Consider the following 16,890-nt stretch of genomic DNA (forward strand, 5'->3'; position numbering starts at 1 on the left):
CACTCTCTACTACAATACAAACACACATACACACTCTCCTGTCTGCACCAAGAGACTGTTTCGTATCTCGGTACCACGCATGATATGCGAGTTCTCAAGTCTACTTTTTGTTGTACGTGTACCACGGGTCATAGTACGATGACGCTGAACTGAATGGAACAGAAGTGAATTGAATGGGATAGCAGAACTCCTAAAACCCAACGTCAGTTTACCAGTTTTTATTTGGGCATCGTCAGGCCAATGCATTTTATGAAGTCCTTACCAGAGTGCCACCATTTTCCTTTTAACATTTCCTACATTTCGGTAATCACAGACAACAGCTGCAGCATCTTGGTCGTTCCAGGTTTTCCATCATCTACCGGCTTTTTAGGGAAAACCTGGTCGGAGTACATCTTTCACCCATCTTGTTTCTTGTGTTTGCCTCGGCTCTACAACATGCACAAGCTGCACAAAAAGAGGTTCTGGGTTTGCTGGATTTGATGTGGGAAAGCTGCTTAGGTAGAGGTCTGGTTCACAGTGGGGCTTTATCTTTTGGGCCGGTCACCTGAGCACAGGGCTGACGGGAGTGCTTACCTCATGGCGAATGACCCTTGCTCAGCGTTTTCCCCCCCTTGTTGTTTGGACAGCCAGCGGTTGGTGGGTCAGTTTCCCATATAAAGCCATTGAAGTGGATCTGTGATCAACCATATGAGCAAACAAAGGCATGGAAGTGGGTTTTGTGATCGACCCGTTCTCAGCAAACAAAGGCCTCTGGGAAACTGCTGGCCAGGCAGCGTGGTCAGCACTGCACTTGTGTTTGCTGTTTTTATGGCTGTTATGAAGGAAAGGAAGCGGATCAAGAGTATTTCAAATGACACGACTCTTTTGATACGGCTGAGGCTTTTTCTCTTCTTTAGACTTCTGACTTCATCCTTCTTCACTTTCCCACATTAAAATTTTTTTTTTCAAGTGGAAGTTTGTCTGTTTTCCAACACAGTCCACTTGAACCATCGTGTTTGAGTTTGTAGAGATGTGGCGTGGACGTTGGAGGGACAGAGGATGGATAAGGCTCGGCGCATCGTGGGCTTTACCAAGTGGACACCTCCCATCATCCATCCATCCATTATCTGAACCGCTTATCCTGCTCTCAGGGTCGTGGGGATGCTGGAGCCTATCCTAGCAGTCACAGGGCGGCAGGCGGGGAGACACCCTGGACAGGCCGCCATGCCATCACACAGGACCCACATGTCTTTGGACTGTGGGAGGAAACCAGAGCACCCGGAGGAAACCCACGCAGACACGGGGAGAACATGCAAACTCCACACAGAGGACGACCCAGGACGATCCCCAAGGTTGGACTACCCCGGGGCTCGAACCCAGGACCTCCTTGCTGTGAGGTGACCATGCTAACCACTGTGCCACCGTGCCGCCCCCACCTCCCATCAGACATATTTTCTTAACAGAAGCCCACAAATCCACTTAATGCCTCACTAGAAAGTTCTGTCATTGCAAAACGACCTTCTACAGACCCACTTGCGTCGGTGACCAGCACACCTAGACAATGCTGACATCGCACCAGCATGTTGACCGACATAGAGTCTACGACATCTTTCTCACCCGATTCCTGACCACACCGTCATGCTCAGCAGTAATAGAATTACAGAAAAGCAGATGACTCTGGTGTGAACTGGCCTGCTCGGCGTTTTGGAAGTGCAACTACAGTATCAACAATCGGCTGAACTGGCACCAGAGTCACGCTGTCTTGAAACGGCATGCTCAGCAGTTCAGAAACTGAATTGTGCGTACAATCTAAGGCAAAAGAAATGGCCAAGCCTGCTTGCTTGAAATGGCCTACTCAGGAGACGAAAACTCAAGTTTTATCAGCAAACAACATGACTATTTACATACAACAGTCGAATCGTAAAAGTATTTTGTTTTCATGTTGTCATCCAATTAAAACCCAACATACTGACTCCTTCTGTGTCAGCCAACCCTCTGGAACTTCAATTGGATGCAAAACGGAATTTGTTCTTTGTTCTTTGTTTTTTTTTGTGTGTGTGTGGATTTCCCCCCCTTTTTCGCCCCAGTTGTATCCAGCCAAATACCCCACTCTCCACCCCCCCCCCCTCTGTCGATGTGGGGAAGGCTGCAGACTACCACATGCCCCCTCTGATACATGTGGAGTCGCCAGCCGCTTCTTTTCACCTGACAGTGAGGAGTTTCACCAGGGGCACATAATGTGTGGGAGGATCACGCTATTCCCCCCCAGTTCCCCCTCCACCCCGAACAGGCGCCCCAGCTGGCCAGGGGAGGCGCTAGTGCAGCGACCAGGACCCATACCCACACCCAGCTTCCCACCGGCAGACACAGCCAATTGTGTCTGTAGGGACGCCTGACCAAGCCGGAGGTGACATGGGGATTCGAATCGGCGACCTGGACACACACCTGGCTTCCCACCTGCAGACACGGCCAATTGTGTCTGTAGGGGGTGGCCCCAGGTCGTCCTCTGTGTGGAGTTTGCATGTTCTCCCCGTGTCTGCATGGGTTTCCTCCAGGGACTCCAGTTTCCTCCCACAGTCCAAAGACATGCAGGTCAGGTGACTCGGCCGTACTACATTGTCCCTAGGTGTGAATATGTGTGTGTGTGTGTGGGGGGGGGGGTCCTGTGTGATGGTCTGGCGGCCTGTCCAGGGTGTCTCCCCACCTGCCGCCCAATGACTGCTGGGATAGGCTCCAGCATCCCCGCCACCCTGAGAGCAGGATAAGCCGTTCGGATAATGGGTGGATGGATGGGATGCCCGACCAAGCCAAAGGTGACATGGGGATTCAAACCGGCGAGCCCTGTGTTGGTAGGCAGCAGAATAGACCGCCACGCCACCTGCATGCCCAATAGTTCTCTGTTTTGTAAAAGTTGTTTGACATCAAACTGTCATTTTCAGTTTCCTATCTGCTCATCAGTCCAAAGTATTTTAAATACAGATTCAAGTGGGCGGTGCCAAATGAACGTCACACATTTCAAACGTCCACAACAAAAGTTTCCAGCAAGTCTTGTGCCATCAGTGACTTGATCGAAAGTAACATTTCAAACACAAATCCACTTCCGGTCGGATGTGTGGACACCCATTGTATTTCATTCGGGGCTGGCGTCCGTGATGACTCCTGGAAGCTGATCCTTCGGTGAGTCGGTGCAGCCCCACGTGATCTGGCATAGCTCGTTCTCTCCATGTTTGGTCATTGAACCCTTGAGAAACCCAACAATGCCTCGCCTCTGCCGCAACAATGGGACTCTGCTGTTCTGGGGCAAAGTAGGATGTGATTTAATCTTCAAGCCACAGCTTGATTCAGAAAAACCACAACAAAAACGAGGCACGCAGACAAACAGTACGTCCAGCACAGCGGCAGGACAGCGCTGTGGCGCTTCCCCCAACACAGGAAGTCAAAGACCACGCTGCACAATGGACGAGAAGACTTCTCCATGTCGGTGGCTTCTCCGCTCCAGGACATGTCTTGCATTACCCGCGTCGGTAACACAGACGTAGCAGGTCGGTCGGTGTGTGGGGCGTGTTGTGTTATTTCATAGAACGGGACATGGCGGGTACATGAAGGGACGGGATGTGTATGGGGGGCGGGGGGGGGGGCTCCCGTGGCGTCCTCTGGCAGCCTGCTAACAAGCTACAGCTGTGCTTTCCCAGCGCGGCACTACCAACCTGACGCTGCTCTGCAGCCTGGAATAACAACCGACTGCACTTTCATCCACCGCCAAACCGCACACGTCACAATAAGTACGACCCCGGTGAAGTGAAAGGAGGGAGGGAGGGAGATGACAAACGGAGCGTGAGGGAAGACAGGACGGGACGGGACGGGGCGGATGGGACGAAGGAGCGGGGCCAGATGGACTGGACACTTGTCTCTATACAAACCAAAAAGATATTTGCATGCATGTTTGTTCCTGGTTGACCTGCTGTGAGGTTATGAAGACACAGGCAGACAGACAGGCAGGCAGACAGACAGGCAGACAGACAGGCAGACAGACAGACAGGCAGACAGACAGGCAGACAGACAGACAGACAGACAGACAGGCAGACAGACAGACAGACAGACAGACAGACAGGCAGGCAGACAGACAGACAGACAGACAGACAGGCAGACAGACAGACAGACAGGCAGACAGACAGACAGACAGACAGGCAGACAGACAGGCAGACAGACAGACAGGCAGACAGACAGGCAGACAGACAGACAGACAGACAGGCAGACAGACAGGCAGGCAGACAGACAGGCAGACAGACAGACAGGCAGACAGACAGGCAGACAGACAGACAGGCAGACAGACAGGCAGACAGACAGACAGACAGACAGACAGACAGACAGGCAGACAGACAGACAGACAGACAGACAGACAGGCAGGCAGACAGACAGACAGACAGACAGACAGACAGGCAGACAGACAGACAGACAGGCAGACAGACAGACAGACAGGCAGACAGACAGACAGGCAGGCAGACAGACAGGCAGACAGACAGGCAGGCAGACGGGCTTCCTGAATGTTCTAGCGAAGATGCATGAGCGTGTAGAAAATACACAGATGGCTAATTGTAAATGTGTCAATCTTCTAAAATGATTGACGTTAGAAATTATTTTTGGGGGGATTCCCCCCCCCCTTTTTCTCCTACATGTATCCAGCCAATTACCCCACTCTTCAGGGCCGTCCCGGTCTCTGCTCCACCCCCCTCTGCTGATCCGGGGAGGTGCTGCAGACTACCGCATGCCTCCTCCCATACAGGTGGAGTCACCAGCCGCTTCTTTTCACCTGGCAGTGAGGAGTTTCACCGGGGGGATCATGCAATTCCCCCCAGTCCCCCCCTCCCCCCGTACAGGTGCCCCGACTGACCAGAGGAGGCGCTAGTGCAGCGACCAGGATACACACCCACATCCGGCTTCCCACCTGCAGACACGGCCAATGGTGTCTGTAGGGACAGGGACGCTCAACCAAACCAGAGGTGATACGGGGATTCAAACCAGCGAGCCCCGTTAGGCAACCGAATAGACCGCTATGCTTCCCAGATTCCCAACATTAGAATTTCCGAGTACATGAATAAGGGAAGCATAATAAGTTGTAAATGATTCAGCCGTGAGCCGTCCAGGAAGCGTAGTGGTCTATTCTGTTGCCTACCAACACGGGGATCGCTGGTTCGAATACCTGTGTCACCTCCGGCTTGGTCAGGCGTCCCTGCCGTATTTGGGTGTGTCCTGGTCACTGCACTAGCACCTCCTCTGGTTGGTTGGGGTGCCTGTTCGGGGGGGGGGACTGGGGGGAATAGCGTGATCCTCCCACGCGCTACGTCCCCCCTGGTGAAACTCCTCACTGTCAGGTGAAAAGAAGCGGCTGGCGACACCACATGTATGGGAGGAGGCGTGTGGTAGTCTGCAGCCCTCCCCGGATCGGCAGAGGGGTGGAGCAGAGACCGGGACCGCTCGGAAGAGTGGGGTAATTGGCCGAGTACAATTGAGGAGAAAAAAGGGGGAAAATAAATAAACAAATAAACAAATAAAGTATTCAGCCATAACAAAACTCTGTATAGTTGGGACATACCTTGTTACCTCCAGTGTTCTGTTTATTATTCCTGTTTGTTTGTTTGTTTGTTTGTTTATTGTGAGTGGTACATGGAAGTACTAGAAGCTTCTGTAAACCGGAGTCAAATGCCTCGTATCCGTGAGCATACTTGGCCAATAAATTTGATTCTGATTCTGAATCTGATTCTCAGAGCTGAGCAGAAGAACGTCGGTCAGCTTCCTGGCAGATCACGTCTGAGCATCAGCTCGGCTTGGCTCGGCTCGGCGTGGCTCGGCTCAGCTTGGCTCGGCGTGGCTCGGCTCGGCTTGGCTCGGCTCGGCTTGGCTCGGCTCGGCGTGGCTCAGCTCGGCTTGGCTCGGCTCGGCTCGGCGTGGCTCGGCTCGGCGTGGCTCAGCTCGGCATGGCTCGGCCCGGCTCGGCATGGCTCGGGCAGCGTTTTATTCAAGACGGTACCTTTTAGCTAACATGTTTTCAAAACTTTTGCTGCTGGTTTATTTTCTAGCGGGGAAAGTGGAGCAGGGAAGACGGTGGCCGCCAAATACATCATGGGCTACATCTCTCGCGTGTCGGGAGGAGGACCCAAAGTGCAGGTGAGAGGAAGTCTTTTACCTCTTTACAGCGCCCCCGAAAGGATTTTTAAAACATTCTGAAACGTTGTGAATAGTTAAACACACGTTTTCTATCTTACCATTTTATCTTACACAAAAGAAATCAAAGATTCAGGGCGTCCAGGTGGCGTGGCGGTCTATTCCGTTGCCTACCAACACGGGGATCGCCGGTTCGAATCCCCGTGTTACCTCCGGCTCGGTCTGACGTCCCTACAGACACAATTGGCCGTGTCTGCGGGTGGGAAGCCGGATGTGGGTATGTGTCCTGGTCGCTATACTAGCGCCTCCTCTGGTCGGTCAGGGCACCAGTTCGGGGGGAATAGAGTGATCCTCCCACGCACTACGTCCCCCTGGTGAAACTCCTCACTGTCAGGTGAAAAGAAGTGGCTGGCGACTCTACATGTATCGGAGGAGACGTGGTAGTCTGCAGCCCCCCCCGGCTTGGCAGAGGGGGGCTGGGAGCAGTGACCGGGACGGCTCGGAAGAGTGGGGCAATTGGCCGGATACAATTGGGGAGTAAAAAGGGGGGGGGTGAAATCTAAAAAGAAAGAAATAGAAATGAAAGATCCGGTTTCTCCAGGTGTAGACGGGACCAAGCAGAGAGACTTGAACCTGTTGCTTCTTCAGTGTTATTCCATCCTCCCCTGTGTACTATCAGCACGCCCTAGTCCATCTCTTATCATCCTTCCAACAACCCATTATTACACCGTCTTTACCCGTCCCATCCAGCCCCCGGCAGCCATCTGCCCCTCCACCCCCCACCCACAGCAGATGTCCACAAGCAGGCCACAGCAAAACCCCAAGCCTGCTCCAGTCCTTCCCCGGCCTCTGTAAACTCACAACATGATATCTGAAGCTCTGCTGGCTGAGGAAATGATGATGATGATGGTTACTGGGTTCAACCCACTCAGAACTTTTTCCACCCTGAAATGAAACGACTGCATTTCTGTCACGCTCGTCTAGCCTGTGGATGTTAAAGCCTCTACAGTGAAACGACTGCATCACATTACAGTACGGATCTGGGACCCTGGGTTTCCGTGAATGATGATGTGTAACTGAGGAGTAACACAAAGTGTGATGGAGCAGATGCGTTGACACCATTACCAGTGTTCACCTCCTCATGTTGTACCTACATTCTCAGATAATGGCTGGGTCTGAAATGCTTGCAGGGGGTGTGACGCGTCTGGTCAGATAAAAAGCGGGGTTGAAGAAGAAGTAAATTATAGAGGGGTTGTGTGGTCATATTTCCACAGCGTGAACACATCGAGACATCATGCTCGCTGTGTTCAGCAATCTGTCGCTCTGGGTTTCACCTTTTAAAGGGGAAATCTGTGACTTTTCTCGCTTCATGAGTTATCATTTCCTCCATGTGTATGACTGAGTCAGGCTCCATAATGCTACCAGTCATCTTTACCATGGTTGGAGACTCTCTCCGGTCTCTGTATATGGCTGTTGAGATGGTTTCACCGGGTAGGGTGAACACTGCTGCAGGGGAAATGCGTTCCTACTTGTAATGTGATGCTGATGTGGCCATGCTTTTGTTTTTTTTGGGGTTTTTTTGGCTTTCCCCCCCTTTTTTTTCTCCCCAGTTGTATCTGGCCAATTACCCCACTCTTCCGAGCCGTCCCGGTCTCTGCTCCACCCCCTCTGCCGATCCAGGGAGGGCTGCAGACTACCACATGCCTCCTCCCATACATGTAGAGCCGCCAGCCGCTTCTTTTCACCTGACAGGGGGACTTAGCGTGTGGGAGGATCATGTTATTCCCCCAAGTCCGCCCCCGAACAGGCGTCACGACTGACCAGAGGAGGCGCTAGTGCAGCGACCAGGACTCATACCCACATCCGGCTTCCCACCCGCAGACACAGCCAATTGTGTCTGTAGGGATGCCCGACCAAGCCGGAGGTAACATGGGGATTTGAACCGGCGATCCCCGTGTTGGTAGGCAACGGAATAGACCGCCACGCCACCTGGACGCCCTTGACAGTATTGCTGTACAACTGTGAAGAAGGAAGTAACAGTCCAACATCACGTTTTGTATAGAAAGAGTCCAAAAATGCAAAACTGTATGTCTGCTGTATGTATCCTAAAATATACAACTGGCAAAAAAGGACAAGTTAGAAATATTTGCCTGTCTCTACTAATAGTCTGTCTCTAATAAAGGCCTGGTTCCTTTTTCAGTTGAAGTAAATTAAAGTTCCGGCCACCGTTTGAGAATTTACTGTGTTCGTGCCTGCCTCGGCAAACCATGAGTATTGTCTCTTATTCAAAGACTTTGAATGCTGATGTGTTTCTGAAGCATGTTAATGAAGTAATTAATGGCAGGGCGTCCAGTAGCATAGAGGTCTATTCCACTGCCTCCCAGCACATGGATCGCCGGTTCGAATCCCAGTGTCACCTCCGGCTTGGTCGGGTGTCTCTACAGACACACTTGGCCGTGTCTGCGGGCGGGAAGCCGGATGTGGGTATGTGTCCTGGTCGCTGCACTAGCACCTCCTCTGGTCGGTTGGGCGCCGGTTGGGGGGGGGGGGTGTGGTGTGCTATGTCCCCCCTGGTGAAACTCCTCACTGTCAGGTGAAAAGAAGCGGCTGGTGACTCCACGTGTATGGGAGGAGGCATGTGGTAGTCTGCAGCCCTCCCCGGATCGGCAGAGGGGGTGGAGCAGCGACCAGGAATGGCTCGGAAGAGTGGGGTAATTGGCCAAGTACAATTGGGGAGAAAAAGGTGGGGTAAATAAATAAATAAATAAATAATGGTATTTCTATTATTTGCGTTAACACAGTAGAAATACTACTTTCTCACCGCCTCACGTCCTCGTTGGAAATAATCCGTGTGCGTCGTTATGATCCTCCCCCGTCATAACCAACAGTAATTCTTAATGAATCCAGAAATTCACCCGGTTCATGGGAGTCAGTCCTACCTCCTAGAAAAATAACCCTGAAGAAAGCATCTCAGGTTGGACCGTATGACTGACAGACGGCTGCAGACTTCTGCTGCGCCGGTGAGACAGTACTGTAATAAGAGTTCCCCACTTCACATACATAACTTCTTCCTTTCTTTTGAAGGGACAAAAGTTCAAGAATGTAAAAAGATTCCAAGAAATACTTCCAGTCCACTTCTGTACACGAGAATGGATGAATAGCTTTGTCTCCGTCAGACCGCTGATTCAAAACTCATGTGGTTCTGACATGCAGATGTCTCACGGGGACCCTAATGTTCTCCAGACGTGTGTGTGTGTGTGTGTGTGTGTGTGTGTTTCTATTTCTGTGTGCGTTATGTGTGAGTCTGCGTGGAAAGTTCCAGATATGTGCAGAACCCGATGAGGAACTGTGTCATGTCTCCCGTACAGCGGATACTGAGACATGACACACCTACCTGTCTGTCTGTCTGTCTGTCTGTTCATCTGTCTGTCTGTCTGTCTGTTCATCTGTCTGTCTGTCTGTTCATCTTTCTCTCTGTCTACCTGCCTGTCTGCCTGTGTGTCTGTCTGTCTGTTCATCTGCCTGTCTGTTCATGTCTCTCTGTTCATCTGCCTGCCTGTCTGTCTGTCTGTCTGTCTGTCTGTCTGCCTGTCTTTTCATCTGTCTGCCTGCCTGCCTGCCTGTCTGTCTGTCTGTCTGTCTGTCTGTCTGTCTGTCTGTCTGTCTGCCTGTCTGTTCATCTGTCTGCCTGCTTGCCTGCCTGTCTGTCTCTGTCTGCACGTCTGTTCATCTGTCTGCCTGCCTGTCTGTCTGTCTGCACGTCTGTCTGTCTGCCTGTCTGTCTGCCTGTCTGCCTGCCTGTCTGTCTGTCTGTCTGTCTGTCTGTCTGTCTGTCTGTCTGTCTGTCTGTCTGTCTGTCTGTCTGTCTGTCTGTTTGCAGTTCACTTGTTAGTCACTGTAACTGACTGCTGGCTCTCTGCTTCGTGTCTTTCAGCATGTCAAAGACATCATCCTGCAGTCCAATCCTCTGCTCGAGGCCTTCGGCAACGCCAAGACCGTGAGGAACAACAACTCCAGCAGATTTGTAAGCATTAATTCCTCTACCTCACTTCTTCTTCTTCTTTTTTTCTGTTTCTGAAACGGGGCGCCTGGCACCATCATGTCTTTGGCAGTGATTGTTGCCCTGGCTGAGTTAGGAACTGTCTCATGGTCTTGTCTTGGACCAAAGAAAATATATGGACGTCCGTTTCAAATGATAAAGCAAGAGGCAGAAGTATCATAGCAGGGAATGATGCATCGCTGCTGCGGTTTGGAAACTTTTCCCTTAAGGATCCAAATTTTCAGCAACGATTTTGGTGCTGCTCGCTCCAGAGCTCCGTTTTGCAGAGAAGCCGCAGTATGAGCTTACTTTACATCGGACCAGGCTGCAAGTCTGTGGTATCAGAACACAGCCAGCAGTTTTGGCCAGAGTTAGAAATGCCGAGTCACAATAAAACTTTCCGACTCGGACAAAACTTGTGCGGCTGCAAGTGAACTCCCAGAGATTATCTGCAGACTAATTCATATTTTCCTGACGCATCTCTGGGCTGCAGCTCAAGACGGCTTTCGGAAAGAAGCGCTGAACGGTTACGGCTTTCTCCCATCTCATCCTCGCCTGAGGCCGAGAGCGTCATGTGTGTCCTGGTTAACCACCATAACGCTGAACTATTAAGAAAAAAACTGTCCAACTAACCCCCAAAACCAGAGAGGCACACACCGCCCTGTGTGCAGAGGAGGTCGGTCAGCAGAAAGTCTCCTCTGTCCCCGGTGTTTGGTCCACATTAACGCCCAAAGCAGCAGCAGCTCAGTGGTTTGGCTTTTTCTCAGTAAGCTCTGGGGGAAATAGATGAGATATGGGCACCAGTAACCTGAAAACACTTCTTCTTAGGTAGTCGCTTGATGAAGGCCACTTTTGTACACACACTGATTGGTTTCTATACTTGTGAGGACCCTCATTGACCACATCCATGTTGTAGCTGTTGGCCTCTCCTGACGGAGGATATGAGGCGTTCAGGGTCAGCATCATCTTCAGAATATCTTCCCAAACACTCACTTTGTCCAGCACCTTGTACTGTTGTGTTTAAAAAAAAAAGGTGCTTGACAAATATTATTATTATTGGGCATCCGGGTAGCATAGCGGTCTATTCCGTTGCCTACCTATGCCGGGGTCGCCGGTTTGAATCCCTGCGTTACCTCCGGCTTGGTTGGGCGCCCCTACAGACACAATTGGCCGTGTCTGCGGATGGGAAGCCAGATGTGGGTGTGTGTCCTGGTCGTTGCACTAGCGCCTCCCCTGGTCGGTTGGGGCGGCTGTTCCGGGGGGGAGGGGGATCTGGGGGGAATAGCATGATCCTCCCACGCACTGCGTCCCCCTGGTGAAACTCCTCACTGTCAGGTGAAAAGAAGCGGCTGGCGACTCCGCATGTATGGGAGGAGGCATGTGGTAGTCTGCAGCCCTCCCTGGATTGGCAGAGGGGGTGGAGCAGAGACCGGGACGGCTCAGAAGAGTGGGATATTTGGCCAGATACAATTGGGGAGAAAAAAGGGGGGGAAATAAATAAATAAAAATATTATTATTGTAATTAAGAACTTGGAATTATTATTAAGAATCAATTAATTAATTATTTAATGTAAAAAAGCTTCTTAACCTTCTTCTTAACCTCATCTTCTTCACTGTTTATTTATCCATTTGCATGATTTGCTCTTATGCTTATATTTATTATTTGCCTTTCTGTAAACATTTTTATTTGCTTTTAAAGTACTCTTAATTGTAAAGATTGTTAATGTTATTATTGTCATTATTTTTATAACCACTGAGCCTTAACCCCAAACATGATGAAGAATCACACTCGCGTCCTTCCAGGGTAAATACTTTGAGATCCGGTTCAGCTCTGGTGGTGAGCCAGACGGAGGGAAGATCTCCAACTTCTTACTGGAGAAGTCCCGTGTGGTCATGCGTAATCCCGGAGAGAGAAGTTTCCACATATTTTACCAGGTGAGGCTGTGGTGTGCTCACTATGTAGACCTGAAGGACCATGGGCCACAGTGGATTGAAAGGTTGTGTGATCCAGTTTCAAAACACCAGTCCAGGAACAAATAGTCTTTCATCTGGGGGGAAAAGGTCTTACTCCTGACCTCATACATCTGGAGGTCCATGGAGGAGTTAAGATGTTCCACTTTTCTATTGAAATAATCCCCATAAGGTAGTGGTAACATCCATAAACTAGCTGGCCAGCACCATGGAGAAGTCATAGATGATGGACAGTCATGGACACAGTCTGACTGAGACACGGGGGGGGGGGGGTTGTTGTTTAAAGGACATGTTGTCCCATAATACACCGCTGTAAAGCGGAGTCCAGCGGTGGTCCATGTCCAACATCTACCGAGTGAACCCCGGCAGTAAAGTGACATCCTAACTGATATGAACAATAGAAACGCTATGAACATAAACCCTAAAAGGTGGTGTAAAGAGGAGTTATCCTTCAACACGTGACGTGACACAGGAGTACAGATCTGACATGGCAGGAGACGATGTGAACTTTACTACCTTACTAGAGGCAAGTTTAGGTCTTCTGCATGCAGACGATGCTTGTCTTGTCTCAGGAGTCAGATGATCTGTCCTCTCCGCAGCTGATAGAAGGAGCCACTGGAGAGCAGAAGAGCAGTCTGGGGATCACAAGCCTGGATTACTACAGTTACCTCAACCAGTCTGGTTCCTACAAGGTGGATGACATCAATGACAAGAGTGACTTCCAGGAAACTATGGTGAGTCTGCTTCAAGGTCTGTCTTAACGTCTTCCGCAGCGCCGACCTCGCCTGACGTTCACAGCGCCGCGCTGCTGCTCGTTGCCGTGTCGGCGTGTGTCTGTGTGTGCATGTGTGTTGCTTTACATTGGAGATGTGACCCTTGACAGCCCACCTTCCTTGTGAGAACAAACTTGGTTTTGCGAGGACATTTGGTCCGGTCCTCACTTTGTTAAGGGTTGATTTTAGGGTTCAGACTTTGGTCAAAAATACTTGTTGTAGATAACATCTATTAACCCTGAATATTGTTAATATCATTACATTGAGGGCGTGCGGGTAGTGTGGCGGTGTATTCCGTTGCCTACCATTGCGGGGATCGCCGGGTCGAATCCCCATGTTACCTCCGGCTTGGTCGGGCGTCCCTACAGACACACTTGGCCGTGTCTGTGGGTGGGAAGCTGGATATCCTGGTCACTGCACTAGCACCTCCTCTGGTCGGTCTGAGGTGCCTGCTCGGACGGGGGGGGGGGGGATAGCGTGAGCCTCCCACGCGCTGCATCCCCCCCGGTGAAACTCCTCACTGTCAGGTGAAACGAAGCGGCTGGTGACTCCACATGTATGGGAGGAGGCATGTGGTAGTCTGCAGCCCTCCCCGGATCAGCAGAGGGGGTGGAGCAGCGACCGGGACGGCTCAGAAGAGTGAGGTCATTGGTACAAGTACAATTGGGGAGAAAAATGGGGGGGGGGAGCCACAAAAAAAAAATGAGATGGAGATAAGAAATATTGGGTATTTTTGTAATACGTTTCAGTTTTAGTGCTGTAGAATCCAAGTGTCCGAGGTCAGTGTGGGCGGTGTAAAGTACACCAAAATGGTTGATTAGAAGAGAACATGAGGGTTAAGGTTAGAATTAGGATTAGGTTAAGGTAAGGTTAAGGTAAGGGTTAAGGGCTACGTGATGAATGTAGTGTATGTCAGTGAGTGTCCTCACAAGAATAGAAGTACCAACATTGTGTGTGTGTGTGTGTGTGAGAGAGAGCAAGGGGAGGTTGGAGAGAGAATGTGAGTGTCGGGTCAGGCTCAGTGTTATCGGTGAGGTAGTGTAGTTCGGGGTTAGTTGTGCAGTAGGTGGGGTAGTGTAGTTCGGGGTTAGTTGTGCAGTAGGTGAGGTAGTGTAGTTCGGGGTTAGTTGTGCAGTAGGTGAGGTAGTGTAGTTCGGGGTTAGTTGTGCAGTAGGTGAGGTAGTGTAGTTCGGGGTTAGCTGTGCAGTAGTTCGGGGTTAGTTGTGCAGTAGTTCGGGGTTAGTTGTGCAGTAGTTCGGGGTTAGTTGTGCAGTAGTTCGGGGTTAGTTGTGCAGTAGTTCCGGGCTAGTTGTGCGGTAGTTCCGGGTTAGTTGTGCAGTAGTTCGGGGTTAGTTGTGCGGTAGTTCCGGGTTAGTTGTGCAGTAGTTCCGGGCTAGTTGTGCAGTAGTTCCGGGTTAGTTGTGCAGTAGTTCCGGGCTAGTTGTGCGGTAGTTCCGGGCTAGTTGTGCAGTAGTTCCGGGCTAGTTGTGCAGTAGGTGAGGTAGTGTAGTTCCGGGTTAGTTGTGCAGTAGTTCGGGGCTAGTTGTGCGGTAGTTGAAGTGGGGCTTGTCTCCCCCTCGGCGTTGTGATCCTCCTGTTTTGTTTTCAGACCTCCTCCACCTGTTTTTGTTTACCAGTGAAACCACAAACGGAGTAATTAAAGGCCGTGAGCCCGGTACCGCAGGGGTAAGTGAGCCCCCATCGCCGCCGCAGTTTAACAGGATCCTTTCCTTTGCTTTCCCAGCATGCCATGGACGTGATTGGCATCCCCGGGGAGGACCGCGCCCTCGTCCTGCAGATTGTGGCCGGCGTCCTGCACCTCGGAAACATCAACTTCAAGGAGGCGGGGAACTACGCGGCGGTGGAGAGCGAGGAGTGTAAGCGACCTTCAGACCCCGTTCACGCGGCGGAGCGCCGCTCTGACCCATGGGGGGCGTCAGAGGGACGAGAAGCTGACGGGAGTCCTGCCGGGCCGGGGCCGACGTGTGGAAAAGCCTCTCTGGCTGCGGTGTCCTGAGGCGCCCCTACACCGGCCCCGTTTCGCGGCCCGCTAAGTGCTTTCTATTCCCAAGCCGTTCTTGTGTTAATAGACGGCGTCAGCCAAACGCCGGGGCCGCGCCGCGTGACTCTAGAAAATAAAACGCACCATTAGTGAAGATCGGCTGCTCGTTACATCATAGACTAAAATAACCTAGAAAAATGAGCCTCTTCCTGTCTCCCTTTCCTCTCCGCCCCTCGTTTCTTTCAACCCCCCCCTCCCCCCCTCCCGGTCCCTCTGCAGCCCGCCCTCCGCCCGCTTCACCGTGTGGCTGTAGAAAGCGAGGTGTGCCGCGGGGTACAAAGCCACTTTCTGTTCTGTTCTGTGCAGACGGAGCGCCGGTGCCCCGTAATCCCCGCCTTCCCTGTTCCCCTCGGGTCTCGCTTCCTGCCCGTGTTACACAAACCCCCAGACCCCCCGGACTGCCCCGCGCACCACGACCTCAGCCGAGCCCGCGCGGCGCAGCTCCCACTTAAGCGGCGTGGAGATTGAAGCCGTGTTTCCTCCTCTGCCGACGTTCAGACGATGTAATGATGCAGAGAGATTAGGCGGCGCTGGGCTGGTACGCACGTCTGTGTTGGGTTGGGGCGGGGGGTCATTTCAGTCCACCTCGTGTTTTTATGCGGTGCGGGAGAGCCAGGTTTTACATGGCTTTAATGAACATTTTCACACGGCTATCAGCTCCATCACAGGTTTATTGATAATAATAATAATAGTAACCTTTGTTGGACCAGGTCAAAAACCCTGTTGAGATTCGAAACCGGGTTTACAAGGGAGACCTGGAGAAGACAGCAGCAGTTCACAAGATGGTTGCGGACACAGCCACGTGCACCACGTTGTATAAGAATCGTAACGGGGGGGGGGTACTCCGCGTGGGGGTCCCCATTAATCATCTGTCTTTATTGTTTTTTAGATCTCAGTCATTTTTACTGCAAGTACAACTGCAGTAGCGGTCTGTGTAGTAAACCGATCTCTCCGTATCCCTGTCTTTGGGGCCGACACCGGGACCGACGAGAGGTTTTGCCCACCGGTTGGAGTGGCGGGTTCAGTCCCGACCCGGCGGCCCTAAACGAGCGCTACCGAAGGAGCCGGGTGCATTCCCAGACGCTGCTCGGCTCGGGCCTGAGAGCTATTTCCTTCCAGGGGAAGTGAGTCACAGTAATGAGGCAGGGAGGGGGCTCTCCGGGGACGCAGCCGGTGCCAGGTTCGGGCTAATGAACCGCGCCGCGCTCGCTTCTCTCTCAGCAGCCGGTCCCAGGTCACTAAAGACCCGCACGGCGTTGCGCCGCAACGCGACGCTCCTCTTTTGTGTTCTGTCGAAGGGGGCGCCTTCTCCCCGCGCCGTGGGCAGAGGAGCCGTTTGGTTCGCTTACAAACAACCGCGAGTCCCGGCGTCGTGGTTTTCGATAAAGACGTTGTGATTTAGCGTTGGGAGGTTTCTGCCCATTCCCATGTGGGAGCCGCTCAGGGCTCGATAGCGCGGTGGCTTCAGGAAGAGGCTCCTAATGACACACAAGGGTTTTCCTGCAGGCTTCCAGTCAGATAAAGGACGTCACGCGTCCACTTACAAACCAGTTCGTATGTAAAAGTGATGCGATGTCCTGTCCTGCTGTTACTTCCGGCTGGTCGTCTTTACTGTCACGATGCGGCTCAGAGGAGTCAGACGGGTAACAGGCCTGTTCCACGGCAAAAAAGACAAGCGTAGGCCGCTCTGATGGCCGAGCGGAATAAACCGCCGTTCTTGTGACCCGCTCGTCGTGTGGCTGGGAGGTTCGAATCCCAGACTCGCCGTAACCGGTCCTGGCCAGAGCGTCCACAGGGTAAGGCCTTCATTAGGCCACCCTTACCCGAGGGATAGTGGGTGTAGATCGGTGTAGTGTTCGGGGACTCCAGCGACCCCTCTGCCCCACCCGGGCGCCCGCTGCCAA

The 16,890-nt window shown here is 52.0% G+C and overlaps 1 protein-coding gene across 2 annotated transcripts in view; it reads left to right on the forward strand.

Moving 5' to 3' along the window:
* Positions 1-16,890, forward strand: part of myo1ea (myosin IEa) — a 121,458-nt gene that overhangs the window by 54,148 nt on the left and 50,420 nt on the right. For both annotated transcript variants that reach the window (XM_056278085.1, XM_056278086.1), the window contains exons 5-9: positions 6,057-6,144; positions 10,076-10,165; positions 11,984-12,115; positions 12,751-12,885; positions 14,669-14,801. In XM_056278085.1, the coding sequence (XP_056134060.1) occupies positions 6,057-6,144; positions 10,076-10,165; positions 11,984-12,115; positions 12,751-12,885; positions 14,669-14,801 (578 nt within the window). The remainder of the gene's footprint in view (positions 1-6,056; positions 6,145-10,075; positions 10,166-11,983; positions 12,116-12,750; positions 12,886-14,668; positions 14,802-16,890) is intronic.

Source organism: Lampris incognitus, chromosome 4, assembly GCF_029633865.1.
Source record: "Lampris incognitus isolate fLamInc1 chromosome 4, fLamInc1.hap2, whole genome shotgun sequence".
In the NCBI taxonomy this organism is placed as follows: domain Eukaryota; kingdom Metazoa; phylum Chordata; class Actinopteri; order Lampriformes; family Lampridae; genus Lampris; species Lampris incognitus.